Below are 16,301 nucleotides of genomic sequence, written 5' to 3'. Positions count from 1 at the left end.
AAGGTAGATTTGAATCCTTCCAATATCTCTGCATAAACCACAGAACTCCCCTCCTTTCACTTTTAAGTTATTTGCTTGCTTAAATCCCATTTTGCGTCACCAGCAATGTAGTACTCATGTCTTCTTATTAGATCCTGTTCATAGCTTTCTCTAGAATGCCATGATACTTAAATCACATTGAAACAAATGAAAAGCAACTGCATTTCATTAATTTAAATAAGTATTAAAGCCAAAATAGTGGTTCTGAAGTGATTGATAACTTTTTAATATATATAACTTTAAAATCAGCTGTGAAATGGCAACCAGCTTTGATCAGATAAGCTTTTCCCCCATGCCATTTTCCCAATCAAAATAATCCCCAGCTGCTAAGAAGTACATTTTTATCTAGAGGGGCAAGTTTAAGGCGTGATTGTGATCAGAAGATTGTATCATGCTTAGAAAGGTCCAGACACTGCTTCCCCAGCATCAGGGCTCTAATAAAAATTGGAGCCCTGTACAGCTGCCTTTAAATGAGGATATATGTTTGTTCTTCATAAAAATGGGTAATTTCCTGCATCATGTGTGTTATGCCCCTTAGGCATGCATAACTTTCTGTATAAACTTCCAAAACTAAACAGTAACTATACTTATTAAATGATGTACTTTAAAAATGGCCATTTTGTTTTCATGTCCTATTCTGTAGTGAATTAGACTAATACCAAACATTTCTTCCAGTCTGGATTTCTTCTTTCGTTGGGTGTTTGACAAAGCATCTAAATCTAGAATTAGATTAGAGTAAGTATTTAAAGATCCTTTTTATCTTTTTGCTGCCTAATCCTTTCTCTAATCTGTGCAAAAGGCTTTCATAACCAATTTGCAGTAAACGGCAATATACAAAACTAATACTACTGCATATAAAAGCCATTCCAAGAAGATGTAATTGCTCTTTTTTATATGTAATTTTCTAGGGATCTCTCAAACAATTGCAGATCTCAGTATTCAGCTTATGGAGCGAGACAATGCATACAGCTACACTTCACACTAATCTGCTTTGGCTATAAGTGGTGGTTGTGTGAAGAATCTATACTGAACCCAACAGATGATTGGACTTACTGTGGATCGTTCCTTCTCTTTCTCAGTCTTTCCATAGGTATCCCAGATGTCCCCATTCCCTGTCACAAATCAGCTTACCTCCACTTGTCTTCCCTTCTGTTTTCCACTGGAGCATGTAAAAGGTGACTGTGAAGCTGCCTTTTGTGATCCTTGTTTTGGCAGCTATGAGCAATACCTTCAAGGTGCCCCAGCAGAACCCTGCAGTGTCTACCCGTGGTTGTCCAACCATCATTAAAAACAGTGCCCCCAATAATAGTGCAAATATTTGCACACATTATTTTTTCCTAACATTTTTGGCTGTATTCATAGAAATCTGGATGTTTAGAGATGTGTGGGAGTGTCTGTGGGGATCCTGGGAAAAGTATTATCCTGGTTACATAGCTGCCCCTAAATTAAAAAAAACACTTTTTTGCACATTTTTAAAAAGTCTGGGTAACCTTGCTGCTCTGGCACTTTGAGAGGATTCATGGAATACTAGATTTGGAATGGGGCCAAGAAAGGCATCCGGTCCATCCCCTGCTGTTATAAGTTACCATCCCACTCAGATGACTATCCAGTTTCTCTTTGAATGTCTTTACTGTGGGAGAGTCTATCACCTCTCTAGGCAACTGGTTCCACTGTCCTAGTGCTTTGACAGTAAGGAAACTTTTCCTGATATCTAGCCTGAATCTGGGTTGTCACAACTGGAATTGATTATTCTGTGTGCACTCTGGCATCAGCAAGAAGAGATCTTGACCTTCCTCTTTGTGACAGCCTTTGAGGTACTTAAAGAGGGATATCATGTCCCCCTTCAGTCTTCTCTTCTCAAGGCTGAACATACCCAGTTCTCTCAGTATTTCCTCATGGGACTGCATTTCCAAACAATGGATCATTTTTGTTGCCCTCCTCTGGACCCTTCCTAATCTTTCTGCATCTTTCTTAAATCTTGGTACCCAGAACTGGACACAGTATTCCAGTGAGGAGTCTAGGGGAGCTACTACTATTTGTGATTTGGAAGTAATACTTCTATTAATGCATCCCAAAATAGCATTTAACTTTTTTGCAGCTGCATTGTGTTGTTGGCTCATGTTTAGCCTGTTGTCCACAACATTTCCAAGGTCTTTTTCTTTTTCCGTTCTCTTGGGCCACATATTCCCCATCTTTTATTGATGCATTTGGTTTCTTTTTCCTAGGTGGAGGACTTGGCACTTGTCCTATTGAATCTCATTCTGTTGCTTTCAGCCCAGCATTCAAGTTTATCAGGATTGCCCTGAATCTTCATTCTGTCTTCTAGGATGTTTGCTATTCCATAGTTTAGTATTATCTGCAAATTTAATTATCTTTCCTTGTACTTCCTCATCTAAATCATTAATAAAGATGTTGATTTGGATGTAGATTTTCTTGTGGAAGAACACTGAGGCAAAGTAGGAATTGAGTGCCTCCGTCTTTTCCTTGTCATCTGTTATCACGCTATCATCTACTTTAAATAGCTGGACAGCTATCTCTTTGTCTTTTTTTTTTTTTTTTGGGGGGGGGGATGTAACTGAAGGTTTTTGTGTTGTTCTTTGCATCCTTTCCTATTCTCAGTTCATTTCCTACTTTAGCCTTCCTGATGGCATCCTTGCAATTCCTTGCTATTTGTTTATATTCTTCCTTTGTGGCCTGGCCCTGCTTCCACTTCCTGTACATATTCTTTTTTTTCTCTCAGGTTGTCCCTTAACTTTTTGTGGAGCCTCGGGGGTTGCTCTCTTATCCCCTACACTTTTCTCTTCTTGGAATTGTTTGTTGTTGTGCTTGGAGAATCTTTTTCAAGATTTCCCACTCCTCTTCGACTCCTTTTCCCTTAAGAGTAAGTTGCCATGGAACCTCACTCATCAGTTTTCTGAGTTTGTTAAAGTTGGTTCTTTGAAGTCCAAGGTACAAGTTTGGCTGCAGTTGACCTTTGTCTCCTTTATAAATGAGAATTTGGGTATTGCATGGTAACTTTCCCCCAGGGTTCCTTTGGCTACTATTTTGTCCACAGGGGCATCCTTGTTAGTTAATATTAAATCAAGGATAGCTGATCCTCTCATTCCTTCCTTTACCTTCTGCTGGAGGAAGTTGTTGACAATGTATGTCAGGAATCTCTTAGGGGGGCTTGTTTGGCAGAAATTGTCTCCCAGCATATATCAGGGAAATTGAAGTCCCTCATGATAACTACATAATTCTTCTTGAAATGGCTGGCAAGTTGCTTTTGTTTGTAGCTGTCAGAAGAAGGATTGCAGAAAATAAATGAATAGGAAAAAAGGTCCAGTGAGTCCAAAATGGCTAGCTATCATGGCAGGGAGTAGGGAAAACTTTCATTCCTCCCTTGGGATACCTGCAGGATGACCAGTTGGGAAGGAGGGGGCCAAAAATGGGTTGCTTTGCTCACATGAACTCACCATGGCTTACTGCTTGTGATAAGTTAGCATTCACCCATTGAAATTCCTAGATCTTTCTTAAGCATAAAAGAATATAATTGGCAAAACATGTTGGGAGTGTCTAAGAAAAGTAATTGGAAAGATCTGTGCATTGTGGAAGACAAAGGAATAGTGGGAGGTATATCTCAAGAGTTGGGGAGGAATGTTCATCTGGGTGACCAGATGGGTGAAGTGATCTGAGCTGAGGTTTGTTTGTTGCTTCCTGCCTTATGTATTTTTAAAAAAATCCTACTGCAGGTGTGTCTTTCTCCCTGACCAAGGAGCCTTCTTTGTGAACTATGTGATTGCATCATCTTTTATCGGCAATGGAATGGAGCTCCTTCGTTTGCCAGGCCTTATGTTATATACCATTCGGATGATTCTAGCCAGATCTTCTGCTGAGAGAGATAATGTTAAGCAGGTATAAACATTTTCTACCACCTGAGGATGTTTTCTATCTTAGTCAAGTTTGCACAACAATATTTTGCCTGTCTACCTTTTTTGTCTGCTTGCCTTCATCCCAGGACTCTTTGGTATCTTGATAGTGAAGCCCTATTTTTCTGGTGGTCTTTTAATTAAATACAACTAGCTTGATTAATTACTATGTTTTCCCATCCAAGAGCCACAGCATTTGAGGGGATTTATATGCATAGTATGATTCCCTGCTTTGAGTTGAGTGAGCCAATAAATAGACCCTGTTACTTGTTGTCTTGAATCTTAACACATCTCTAGTTACACTGTTGAGTGATTTGTGTGTTGAGTCATATGTGTAAAAATTGGTTTCTTCTATGGGAAATTTGACATGAATCACTTTGAATAGAACATTTGTATAATCGCAACAGAAAAATTAAGAGGCAAATTTGTAGAAGGGAAGACTACCAACATATAATAAAATATGATAGCCAAAGAGGCCTACGTGCCATAGCAGAGGATGCACATACCAGAGACATCTGGGGAAGAACTTTAAGTATCGGTATTCCGTTGCAAATGTTAGAAGATTTGAGCCAAAATGAGAGACTTGGAGTTCTTTAAAACCAGGAATATAGTTCATGCGGTGAAACTGGATGGAATGGAGACAATCTGTTGGGATACAGTTATCTCTAGATGTAAATTCTGTAGGAAGGACTATAGGAAACAGTGTTAAGCAGACTAGAAAACCTAAAAGGGGCAAAGTCTTCCACAGAAACTCTGTGGATGACAATACTGGACTCCAAAATAAATTTAGTACTAGGAACATGCTGTCATTTCCAGACCAGAATGCATAAAGTGATCTTGAGATGGAAAACAAAATCAAGGAATCCTCCAGGTGAGGAAGTATACTAATAATCGGTGACTTCGGTTATCCGTCATTGATTGGATGAATGCATGTCCCAGTCAAAAAGAAGAGGTTGGATTTTTCAGTGCCCTAAATGACTATGCCCTAGAATGGCTGGTCATGGAACTGGCTGGATGAGAGGTGACCTGGTCTTTCCCAAGACCTAATACAAGATAGAAATGTTGTAGAACCAGCTGGAAACAGTGACCATAGTGTAACCAGTTCTAATATATATGTAAGTGGATAATTGCCATGGAAATCCAAAAGTCACATTTGACTTCAAAAGAGGATACTTGTCTAAATTGAGGGAACAGGTAAAAGGTTAAAAGAAAGTGTCAAGAGGGTTAACTCATCTCTAAATACTTGGAGGTTGCTCACAATTAAAATAATAGCTCTGCTAGAAGATATGCTACAAGTTAGGAAAGGCAGGTGAATTATCAGTGAGGAAAACAAAAGGGAACAGCAATGTGAAGAAAGGAGAAACAAGCAGACAATACAAGATGCAAAAGTATTTTGAGGAGCATAACGCTAAGAGCATCAAGACCAACAATAAAGCATAATTTACATGTATCAGAAGCAGGAAGCCTGCTAGGGAGACAGTTGGACTGTTGGAAGATGATAAAGTTAAAGTAGTACTAAAAACGGATAAGGAAATTACATGGAAGCTGAATGAATTATTTTCATCTGTCTTCGCAACAGAGGACATAAGACAGATACCTGTGCCTGAACTGATATTTTTCACAAAAGGTATCTGAAGAACTGAGCCTAATAATAGTGTCAAACCATGACATTCTCAGCCTTGTGGACAAATCAGAAGTTAATAAATTACCTTTTGATGGTATCCATACTAAAGTTCTCAAAAGACTGAAATATGAAATTGCCAATTTTCTAACAAAGATATGTAACATCTCTAAGATCAGCCTGTGTACCAAAAGGACTAGAGAATAGATCATGTAAAACTAATTTTTAAGGAAGGGTTCTTCAGGGGGCAAGGGATTAATTACTTGTTAATGGCTGTCCCAGTTAAATTTATTGAAATAAATAATAGTAAAGATAAAATTAGTAAGCATGTAGAAGGACAAGCCCTGCTGAGAGAGAATCAACATAGCTTGTGCAAAAGTAAGTCCTGCCTTGCTCACTTTTTAGAGTTCTTTGAGAGTGTAAGTAAATATGTGGACAGGAGTCATCCTGTAGATACTGTATACTTCACTTCCAAAAGGTTTTTGACAAAAGTCCCTCACCTATGACTACTGGGCAAATTTAGCAGTCATGAAATAAAAGGAGAGATCTTCCAGATTGTAACTGTTAAGGAACTGAAAGCAAAGAATTGGAATAAACGGTAAAAGTCTCCCAGTTGGAGTGATGGAAACAGTGGGGTTTCAAGGGGATTTGTACTGGGACTAGGGTTGGGACAACCCTTTTTGGAATCTGTCCCTCCAGAATACGTGGACTTCCTCTCATGCTTGGCCTGGTCCTGCAAAGCAAGTCAAGTCAGCGGAAGTCTGCATACACTCGTAGGCACCTGGTTGTGCAACCAGCCACTGTCCCCAGCTGCCATCCCTGGTGACCAGCCTTCTTCCCGGATTGCTGCTGCAGCCAGCAGCACCAGCAGCACACACGGAAAGGGGGCGCACTGAGCCGGTGTTCCAGCTGCTATTCCTGGCAGACAGCTACCTTCCCAACTCACTGCTACTGGCAGCAGTGGCAAGCATGTGTTAAAGGTGCTAGTTGCACAGCATGTGGGGCTCAGTTCCCAGTGAGTGCTCCTTGAACCTTGGGCTTGCGTGCCAGAAACTTGAAATCTGGACCACTGCAAAGTGGACCAGCGTCCCAGGTGCTGAAGTCAAGGAAGCTGGAAGATTTTTCTGCACAAAACAGATTTCTTGCACGTCCCTAATTGAGACTAGTGCTTTTCAACTTACTTATAAAGGATATTATGGAGTTGGAAAAATGCAGAAAAGGGCCAACTAAAATGATCATGGCTGTAGCCACTCCCTTGTGAGGAAAAGTTGCAACATCTGGGATGGTTTAGTTCAGGGGGGAAAGGACAAAAATTATGAATGGTGTGGAGATTTTTTTCTCCCTTTTCCATAATACCAGAACCTGGGGTTAGCCCATGAAATTGAGAGGTGAGAGATTTAAAACAGATAAAAATGAAGTATTTCTGCACGAAGCTTGGAATTCATTTCCATCAGATGCAGTAATAGCTACCAGTTTGGATAGCATTCAAGAGGGACTGGACAAATTCACAGAGGATAAAGCTATCCAGGGTTACTAGTCTTGATGGCTCTAGGCTGCCCGCAGTATAAGGGGGAGTACACCTAGGCACACTTGTGTTGCACTGATCCTGCTGGTTGGCAGCCGTTTGGCCTCTGTGTGAACAGAATACTGGACTAGATGAACCCTTGCTCTGATCTAGCATGGTTCTTCTTTGGAATCTTAGCTCTTACAATATGTGATTTAAACCTTTTGTTTTTTTACAGCACCAAGCATTTCAGTTTGAGTTTGGAGCAATGTATGCCTGGACGCTGTGTGTATTCACAGTCGTCATGGCCTACAGCATCACTTGCCCCATTATTGTCCCGTTTGGTAAGTTGGCCAGTGAGTAGGATTTTTGGTGGAACAAGCTCTGGTGAAAGATTGGCTTGAGAATAGTACTGAGATCTAGAAATGTATGAGTTGCACAAGTTTTGATGCTGGCTGACTTTGTTCACATAGGCTAAACAAAACAGAGTAGTAAAATGTATAATTATACTAATGTCAAGGTGAACTTACTCCACATGTTTTTTAAAATACGGGCAGGAATTTCAATTTCTCAAAGGCTGTCTCCAATTCTGCCTCTAGTGCATTTGTACAGGGTTATCTCCACTTGTTACAAGAAACTCTACAGTCAACATTTCTAATGTTACAGAATAACACTGTGAAACTTTAGAAGTCAACATAGATCAGTAAGAGGAAGTCCGGACTGTGGACTTCACAGATTTAAGGAAAAGAGGATGAAAGAGGGCCACAGGCTATTGCAGCACAAACAATGAGAGAGAAAGAACTGTTATTCCTGCAAAACCAAGGGAGCGAAGCTATCTGGTAAAATAGATAATACAGCTCCTAGTGTTATCGTCCTGTTTAGCCATGGTCACCATTTTTGTGGCAAATGTGTCATACAAAGAAGGAGATGTGACTCAGTGTTACTCAGTGTTACTGCACACTCTTTGCATGCAGAAGGTTACAGAATCAAACTCTGGCATTTCCAGGTAGAGCTGGAAAAGAATCCTGCCTGAAATCCTAGAGAACCAATGCCGCCAGTCAGTGTTGACACTACTGGGTTAGATGGACCTCAGGTATATCTCTGATATGGCTCCGGTATAAGCTTCTTGGGTTCCTATGCCCCTGTATGTCACTTTGGTGCTATCTCAGTGTTCCTGTCGATACTGGGTTTTGGTTAGGATTAGTACAATTGCATTTTTTCTGTGAAATCTTGCATGCTACAAATAATGATGTAATATTGTTGTTAATACACTTCTCCTTACATCTAAGTACACATGCAAAGTACAGTGGTACCTCGACTCATGAACACCTCAGTTCACGACCAAATTGGGTCGTGAACAGAAATTTCATAAAAATTTTGCCGCAGGTCACGAACTCTGCATTCGGTGACAATCGCAAGCGCGCCCACCTTCCCTGCACGGGTGCAATCGCAGTCATGCTGGGTGGGGGGAGATGGCTGCGATTATGCCCGTGTTCCTTACCTGAGTGTGCCCACGCTCGCCTCCCCCCACAGTGCACCTGCCTCCCCCCAGCATGCCTGTGCCCACCTCCCCCCGCACATGCACAACTTTTGCTAATCTCCCCCCCCAGCGCGCCCGCGCCCATCTCCTCCCCCGATCGCACCCATGTCCCCCCATCCCCCTGCATGATTGCTGGGGGCGGGGGAGATGGCCGCGATCTTTGTTGTTATTTGTCACTTTGCTTCAAATTTTTGTGAGTTTAAAAAATAGTTGCAGAATGGATTAACCTTATTTACATTGACCATTATGGGGAAATTTGACTTGGCTCACAACCAATTTGGGTCATGACCAGAGTCCTGGAATGGATTAAGGTTGTGAGCCAAAGTACCACTGTACTGTTAGTTCCCTCGTATGTGATGGGATGCAGTTTTACTGGACAATGCTTCCTGACAGCTGACCTGGGTTAGCTAAGATGGTATTCATCAAAAGAAAAGATTGATCCCAGTACTAGGTTGTTGTTCTGTAGGCAAGATCAAAAGAATAGGTGCTCTGCTCTCTGTAACACTTAAGATGTGGTTTTAAAAATGATAAACAATCACAACTTTCACGAGATCCTCAAGCACATACTGCTACAATGTTGATAGGAATGAAATTCATGCACGGCTGAACGAAAACATTGAAATTCATAATGAAACATTAAAAACCAAACATGCTGTTCTGGGCATTTAAAACAGCACTGGACTCCTTCTTATTGGTTAAACCAGGAGAAAGCCCATAGGCAGCATATAGTCCCCACTGCCCCCAACTTCATTTTCAAAGTAGGGAGCCACTATCCATAGTGGCTATGGAGCACCAAAAGGGTTGAAATTATCTTGTTTGCAAACTAATTTTTCACTTTTGGTGCTCCAGAACCAACAGACATGCCATTCTTGTTCTTTGCTGGTTTGTTGGTGCCTGGGGAAAGGTCAAAGGAGTCTCCTAAAGTTAAGCCAAGGGAAAAAAGAATATTTCAATACTGTGCCAGTCTACAGTGAGGAAAAGAAACATTTGATCTAACCTTATAAAGTGCATTCTTTCTTCAAATGCAATAGTTAAGAGTCTCTTACAAATTATTTCATATATTGTACATCACTGGAAATCCTAATGTTTATCTTTTGAGATGGAAAATACAGACATTTTGTTGTCATACTTTTTAGTAACTCTGGCATTTATTTCCTATTTTCAGGGTTAATTTATTTACTCCTGAAGCATACGGTGGACCGCTACAATCTCTACTATGCATTCCTTCCTGCAAAGCTTGAAAAGCAGATCCATTTTGCAGCTGTGAATCAGGCTCTTGCAGCTCCAATTCTCTGCCTGTTTTGGCTGTTTTTTTTCTCTCTTTTGAGACTAGGTAAATATGGATGGTCTTATGAGAAGACAAACTTAGGGTAGACATTTTATGCAGCTTGTGAGGAGTGAGTCTGGTCTTAGATTTCTAAATTATACAGTGAATGGGAACCTAGGACAAAGTTATGGCTAAAGTATGGGTCTCCTGAGGGTGGACAGGTGATGGGGCAGACGAGTTGCCAAGATCAAGGACATGGGCATGTCTTTTAGAGTAAATGGCAGGAGTATTCTTTCCAGAGGAAGCAATACATTCATATGCTTCAGGATCAGTGTGTGTTGGAACCTACTTTCTTCCCAGCTCCCATTCCAACAGTTTACTGATAAATGTTTTTCTCTATTTTAGGTTTTAAAGCACCTATAACTTTATTTACATTTCTAGTACTACTTATAGCAATTGCAGTTTGCCTAGGCTATACCTGCTTTGGCTGCCTCAAGCACCTGAGCCCCCGAAACTATAAGGTAAATCACAGCAGTTGTATCGGTAAGTCTCTGTGTCTTCTCCATTTCGTTACATGTGGATTTGGCACTTGACATGAGTGCCATAGTCAATCTGTATTTTATTTCAGTAAGTCCAAGTTCTTGCTATTTAGTTTCCAGTACTTAAATTTTGCCTTAAGAGGGAAGACACTCCCTCATGTGTATGTGTGTGTAGTCATATTAAAGTGACAGGTTTGGTTTTTAAATTTGTTTTACTGATTTGGCTTTCCACTATTGATACTTGCAGGAAACAAAGCATGAGATTACTGGAAAAAGATACCATACAGCTTCAGCAGCACCTCCAAAATCTCCTGTAAGTGGTTATGAAAAATAATTATTTGTTCTTCATGGGAAAATGAATTCCTCGTAGGGAAAGTGTTTGCATTCATCACAAAATTCTGAAATGACTAAATGCTTTCATTAGTTGACTAGATAGTATTTTATTTATTTACTGCCCAATAGCTAAAGTTCTCTGGACAATGAATAACATTAAGACATAAAATAACATGCAATCTAATAAAGTGAAACATAAAATTACATTAAAAAATAAAACCACTTTTTAACCACTAAACTACTAAAATCAGTTTGTACTGCTACATCTACTGAACCTAAATGGTAACAAATGTTTTCCTTACATATAAAATGTTAGGACCAACTAAGACTTATTTAGAATATATATTCACTATATAGTAACAGTATATAAGGTCTTCACATTTGGCAGTGTTTCCCCGCTCTGGGATGCACAGCTTAATGTGGCAAGGGTGTTTGAGAGTGTCAGAGAAACTGACAGCAATGTTGCCAGGCGACCAGACTGTCTCACTTGGCTGGTCTCCCAGCAAGGTCAGCCAAGGCGGAATGGTCAAAGCAGAGACACCAGACTAAGATGCATCCACCTATTTGGTAGTAATGGCCATGCCAACAGAAGAGAATGAATATCTCTTATGATGATGGGGGCAGAGAAACTTCTGGACAGCAGCGGTAGCTGAAGGCAGCACTGGCAGAGAATCTTTCACAAAAGCAGCAACTCTGCAAGGTAACTGGTTAGTACTGCATAGAGGAAGGCAGTGGTGAACCCCTTCTGAATCTTTTTTTTACTTTGAGAACCCTATGATGAAATGAGTCATTGTGACAGAAGATGAGACCCCCACTTTAGAAGGCACTCAATGAGCTTTTGGGGAAGAACACAGGATAAGTACTAATAGTGTTATCACTAATGATGCAACTAGATCAAAACCGAAAGGCAGTGTAGTGGCTGATATGCACAGAGGTGAAAGGAAAATCTGATGCTTCACAACACATTACAATTGGGACATGGAATGTGAGAGGTATGATCAAACTAAACTGGAAACCATCAAGCAGGAAATGGAACAGTTAAATATTGCAGTACTCAGTGTGAGTGAACTAGAGTGGACTGGAATGGGGCAATTTCAGTCAGACAAACACAAAGTATTTTACTCTGAAAATGACAAACTCAGAAGAAGTGGAGTAGCTCTAAATACTTAAGCAAGACAATGTAAACAGTAAGTGACTATAACACAAAATCTGAATAAATGATATCAATATGAATTTGTGGAAAACTAATCAACGTAACTGTTATTCAAGTCTGCAACAACAGATGCTAAAGAGGGAGAAACTGTAAACCTTAATGCAGATGTTCAAGAGACAATTGATAAGACATCATAACAAGACATGCTACTAATCCTAGGTAACTTGAATGCAAAAGTAGGAAACAAAGCAGAGTCTACTGTTGTGGGCAGTTTGGCCTAGGGATCAGAAATGAAGCAGGAGAACAACTCATAGAATTCTATGAAGCCAACTATCTGTTTATTGCAAATATGTACTTCAAGCAACCAGTTAGATATCTGCGTATGTGGACATCACAAGAGGACCTATACAGAAATCAAATGGACTATGTTATTGGAAGCAGGAGATGGAAAATCTGTATTCTCACTTCCAAAAAGGCCAGTTAGTGACCATGAACTTTTAATATCAACAGTTAGAGTAAAGCTGGAAAAGATCACCAACAGGAATATAGTGTCCAAGTATAGCTTCAAGCAATTTCCCTGAGGAATTTAAAATTCACATAAAGATGAGATTTCCATTAGTCAACTTAATTGACTGTGAGCCATAAGAAATTTGGACTGAACTATTATTAGGGAAGAGTGCCAAAAGACCATTCCTATAGTAACAAGGAAGAAAAAGCCTAGATGACATCCTAGTTTGATGACAACAGAAACACAGTTACTAAGGTCAGGTGAGAAGCAAAACCAAAAGGTGACAGAAATAGGGTCAGAATCTTGAATGCAGCTTTTCAGTGACTCATCATGTGGAGGCAAAAAAAAGGAGCTATTACAATGACCAGTGAAAAGAAACAGAAAAGAGCAAAAAAAAAAAAAAAGGTGTCTTCCAGAAGATCCAAGAAATCAAAGGGAAATTCAGACTTAGATTTGGAATGCTAAAAGACCAGCAAAGAAACATCATATCTGACTAGAAGAAGTGGAAAGAGAAGTGGAAAGAATATATAGAAATAAAAGAATGAGATGCTTCTTTAAAGAGGAATCCTATGAAGAAAAGCCTGCAATAGTAGAAAGAGTAAAAGCTGCTCTGAGAACAAAACACCTGGAGTAGAAAGGATAGCAAGTTGAAGAAAATGAATCAATCCAAATCCTAACAAGAATAGGCCAGCAAATATGGAAAACAACAATGCCCCACAGCCAGGAAATGTTCAATATACATGTCAATCCCCAAGAAAAGAGATGCAAAAGAGTGCGGCAACAACAGGACCATTGCATTAATTTACCATTCAGGCAAAGTGATGCTCAGAGTGTTGCAAGAAAGAATGAAACCCTATATGGAGTGAGAAATACCTGATGTTCAAGCTGGATTCTGAAAAGGAAGAGGCGTTGGTTACTGGAAAGCAACAAAGAATTTCAGAGGATCAGTCCATGCTTTATAGACAGCAGCAAAGCCTTTGACTGTGTGGATCACAGGCAACTATGGATGGTCCTGAATAAATGGGGGCGCCTCAGCACTTGATTGTCCTGATGCACAACCTGTGTCTCAGACAAGAAGCTACTGTTAGGACAGAATATGAAGAAACGCAAAGGTGGCAGACAAGGATGTATCTTATCTTTGTATCTGTTCAACCTGTATTGCAGAACATATCATAGGGAAAGCTGGATTAGAATCAGAGGAAGGAGTGAATATTGGCAGAAGACACATCAATGTTTTAAGATATGCAGATGATACCATACTACTGGCAAAGAGCAGCAATGACTTGAAACGATTCCTGATGAAAGTGAAAGAAGAAAGCGCAAAAGCAGGACTGCAGCTGAATATTAAGAAAATGAAAATCATGACCACAGAAGAGTTATATAACTTTACTGTTAACAATGAAGAATTCAAAATTGTGAAAGATTTTACATACCTCAGCTCAGTCATCAGTTCAAAGGGAAACTGTAGCCAAGGAATTGAAGCCAGAAACTTGGAAGAACAGCAGTGAAGGAACTAGAAAATATGATCAAGTGTAATGACATTTCACTGGAGACCAAGGCCAAGATCATGTATACTATTATTCTCCCATTCACAATCTATGGGTGTGAAAACCTGACAGTGAAGAAAGTTGACAGGAAAAAAGTTGATGTGTTTGAAACGTGCTAGAAGAGAGCTTTGCAAAAACCCTAGACTGACAGAAAGATGAACAAGTGGGTCTTACATCAAACCAAACCAGAGTTTTGCCTAAAAGCAAAAGTGACAAAACTGAAGCTATCATATGGACAAGGCAAGACTCACTGGAGAAGATAGTCATGCTAGGGAAAGTTGAAGGTAAATGAAGAAAGGGAAGATCAAATATGAGATGGATTGAATTTATAAAAGATGCCACAGCCTTGAACTTAGAAGAGCCAAGTGGGGCTGTTGTGGACCGGCCGTTTTGGAGAGCTTTCAGTCATGGAGCTGCTATAAGTCAGAGATGACTTGACAGCACATAACAACAACGACACTGACATTTGAATAGTTGTTATTGATTCATGTAAGAGCATGAAATGCTGTTTCATGAAAGAGAAGTCAAATACTGTCTTCTGGTTTAAGAGACCCACGGGAAACCAAATATAATCAGCCTGTAAGGGTCTTAGGTGATGTATAAGGTAAGGAGGAAGAAAGGTCTTCTCCATAGAGAAAGCAAACAGTAGGAAGCAAATTGGGTACTGGCAATAAAACTTTGGAATTTGAAATCATAATTGTCTCAGTATTTTAATTGTTCAACATGCAAATTTTCTGCCATTCCAGGTGTATGTACCCCGTGTTTTGCAACATATTCCTACTGAAAGAACAGTTCTGGCTAATGAAGACCAGCAATTCTACGGCAGCATGTCAGAGACATACACAAGAGGGGGAAACACCATGCACGTCCATTAAAAGAATGAACCTGTCATCTTTGGAAGATGTAAAAGTGTGCTTCTTGCTATCACGGACTAACACAAGGTGGCACCCTTAGCCCTGCTTCACAGAAAGGATTTCGCCAAAAATATTCCTGTGTTGCAGTCTTTTCTTGCAAAGCAACCAGTGATCTGGCCATTCAGGATGGTTTCATATGTGCTAGTTTTCCAAAGTTGCTATCTTGGGATTGGTTACTCTAGTAGGTCATTACACAAAATGTGGCTTGGTCATATTGAACAAGAAATACTTGGAGAAACCACTTTGGGTTTACTTAATAGTTGCCTTCATAGAAAGATTTGACTGTCTTGGCAATTACTAAATCACCAATATTTGTTAAACACTTGGGTTATATTCAAAGACAACAGCTATTTTTGTACAAAAACAAATGTGGGAAAAACCAAGAAAATGTAATCTCTGCTAGTACCTTTCAGCATTAGCAAGAGTGTTTCTTTTTCTTAGAAGAGGACTCTTCCTGCTGATGTAGAATGATGTAGAATGAAAATGGGCAAAAACTAGAGGGCAAGAAAAGACTCTCTAAGAACATTTAACTGGGCTGCAATTGCTAGTTTTCTGGTCACTGTTTTAAGGACATCACACAGGGGAAGTGTACTTGTCAAATGATAAAGGACATGAACATTTATTATTTTTAATCTCTCTGGTTTAAACAAAAAGGTATGCTTTAAGTGCCAAAGCTACCACAAACGTAATGTTAAGATGTTTTAAAATTATGAAGTAGGTGTAAATTTCTGCCAGAGGCTGTGTTGGATCCAAGCATAATTAAGCAATCATATTCAATAAAACACTGTATTCAGATACATTTTTGTGGCTCAGTGTATCAATTTTTTCCACATTTGCACCTTTTATGAAATGCTTATATGTGGCAATATTGGTGTACCAAGGGCTTAATGATGGTTTGAAAGATGGGGAGAAGCATCAGACTCAGGCTTCAGGGACTGCCTTTTTCCCAGGCCCCTGCCCGGCATTTTGCCCAATAAAACTCTGTTGTACGTATCTATGGCATATTTGAAATATACTGCTTTACACAACATATTGTACTTCTATCAGCTATGGGAAGAGACAAGGAAGTTGAAGGAAGTTGAAAATCCACTCCTGGACTATTAACACTTCTTCTGTTTCAGCCTGTTATCTCTTCCTGTTTCAGCTTTTTGATTTGAAAGTATGTGGGCACACATGGAAAAATTGATCTTTTTAACATAGGAGGCTGCCTTATGCTGAGTCAGCCAAAGGGTCCATCTAGCTTATTGACTTGTCTTATTTTAAAGAGATATGGGTATCTTTTAGGAGAATGGATTGGTAACAGCTGAGCAGGATCTCAGAAATCTCTTCCAGCCCTGCTTGGAGATGTTGGGGATTAAACCTGGAACCTTCTGCTTGCAAAGGTGATGATCTGCTACTGAATTATGGTCCTTCCTATGTAACTTGCTT

The 16,301-nt window shown here is 39.9% G+C and overlaps 1 protein-coding gene across 11 annotated transcripts in view; it reads left to right on the top strand.

Annotated features, from left to right (window-relative positions):
• TMEM63A (transmembrane protein 63A) overlaps positions 1–15,672 on the top strand; it is a 40,934-nt gene extending 25,262 nt beyond the window's left edge. For all 11 annotated transcript variants that reach the window (XM_044434817.1, XM_044435156.1, XM_044435075.1 and 8 more), the window contains 7 exons: positions 715–774; positions 3,771–3,933; positions 7,311–7,416; positions 9,778–9,945; positions 10,285–10,400; positions 10,666–10,731; positions 14,706–15,672. In XM_044434817.1, the coding sequence (XP_044290752.1) occupies positions 715–774; positions 3,771–3,933; positions 7,311–7,416; positions 9,778–9,945; positions 10,285–10,400; positions 10,666–10,731; positions 14,706–14,834 (808 nt within the window). In that variant the 3' untranslated portion in view covers positions 14,835–15,672. The remainder of the gene's footprint in view (positions 1–714; positions 775–3,770; positions 3,934–7,310; positions 7,417–9,777; positions 9,946–10,284; positions 10,401–10,665; positions 10,732–14,705) is intronic.
• Positions 15,673–16,301: the final 629 nt, after the last annotated feature.

The sequence above is a fragment of the Varanus komodoensis genome, unplaced genomic scaffold (assembly GCF_004798865.1).
Source record: "Varanus komodoensis strain SLA01 unplaced genomic scaffold, ASM479886v1 scaffold1, whole genome shotgun sequence".
NCBI lineage: Eukaryota > Metazoa > Chordata > Lepidosauria > Squamata > Varanidae > Varanus > Varanus komodoensis.
Note: the sequence above shows the minus strand (reverse complement) of the source record. Positions and strands in the feature narration are given on the sequence as shown.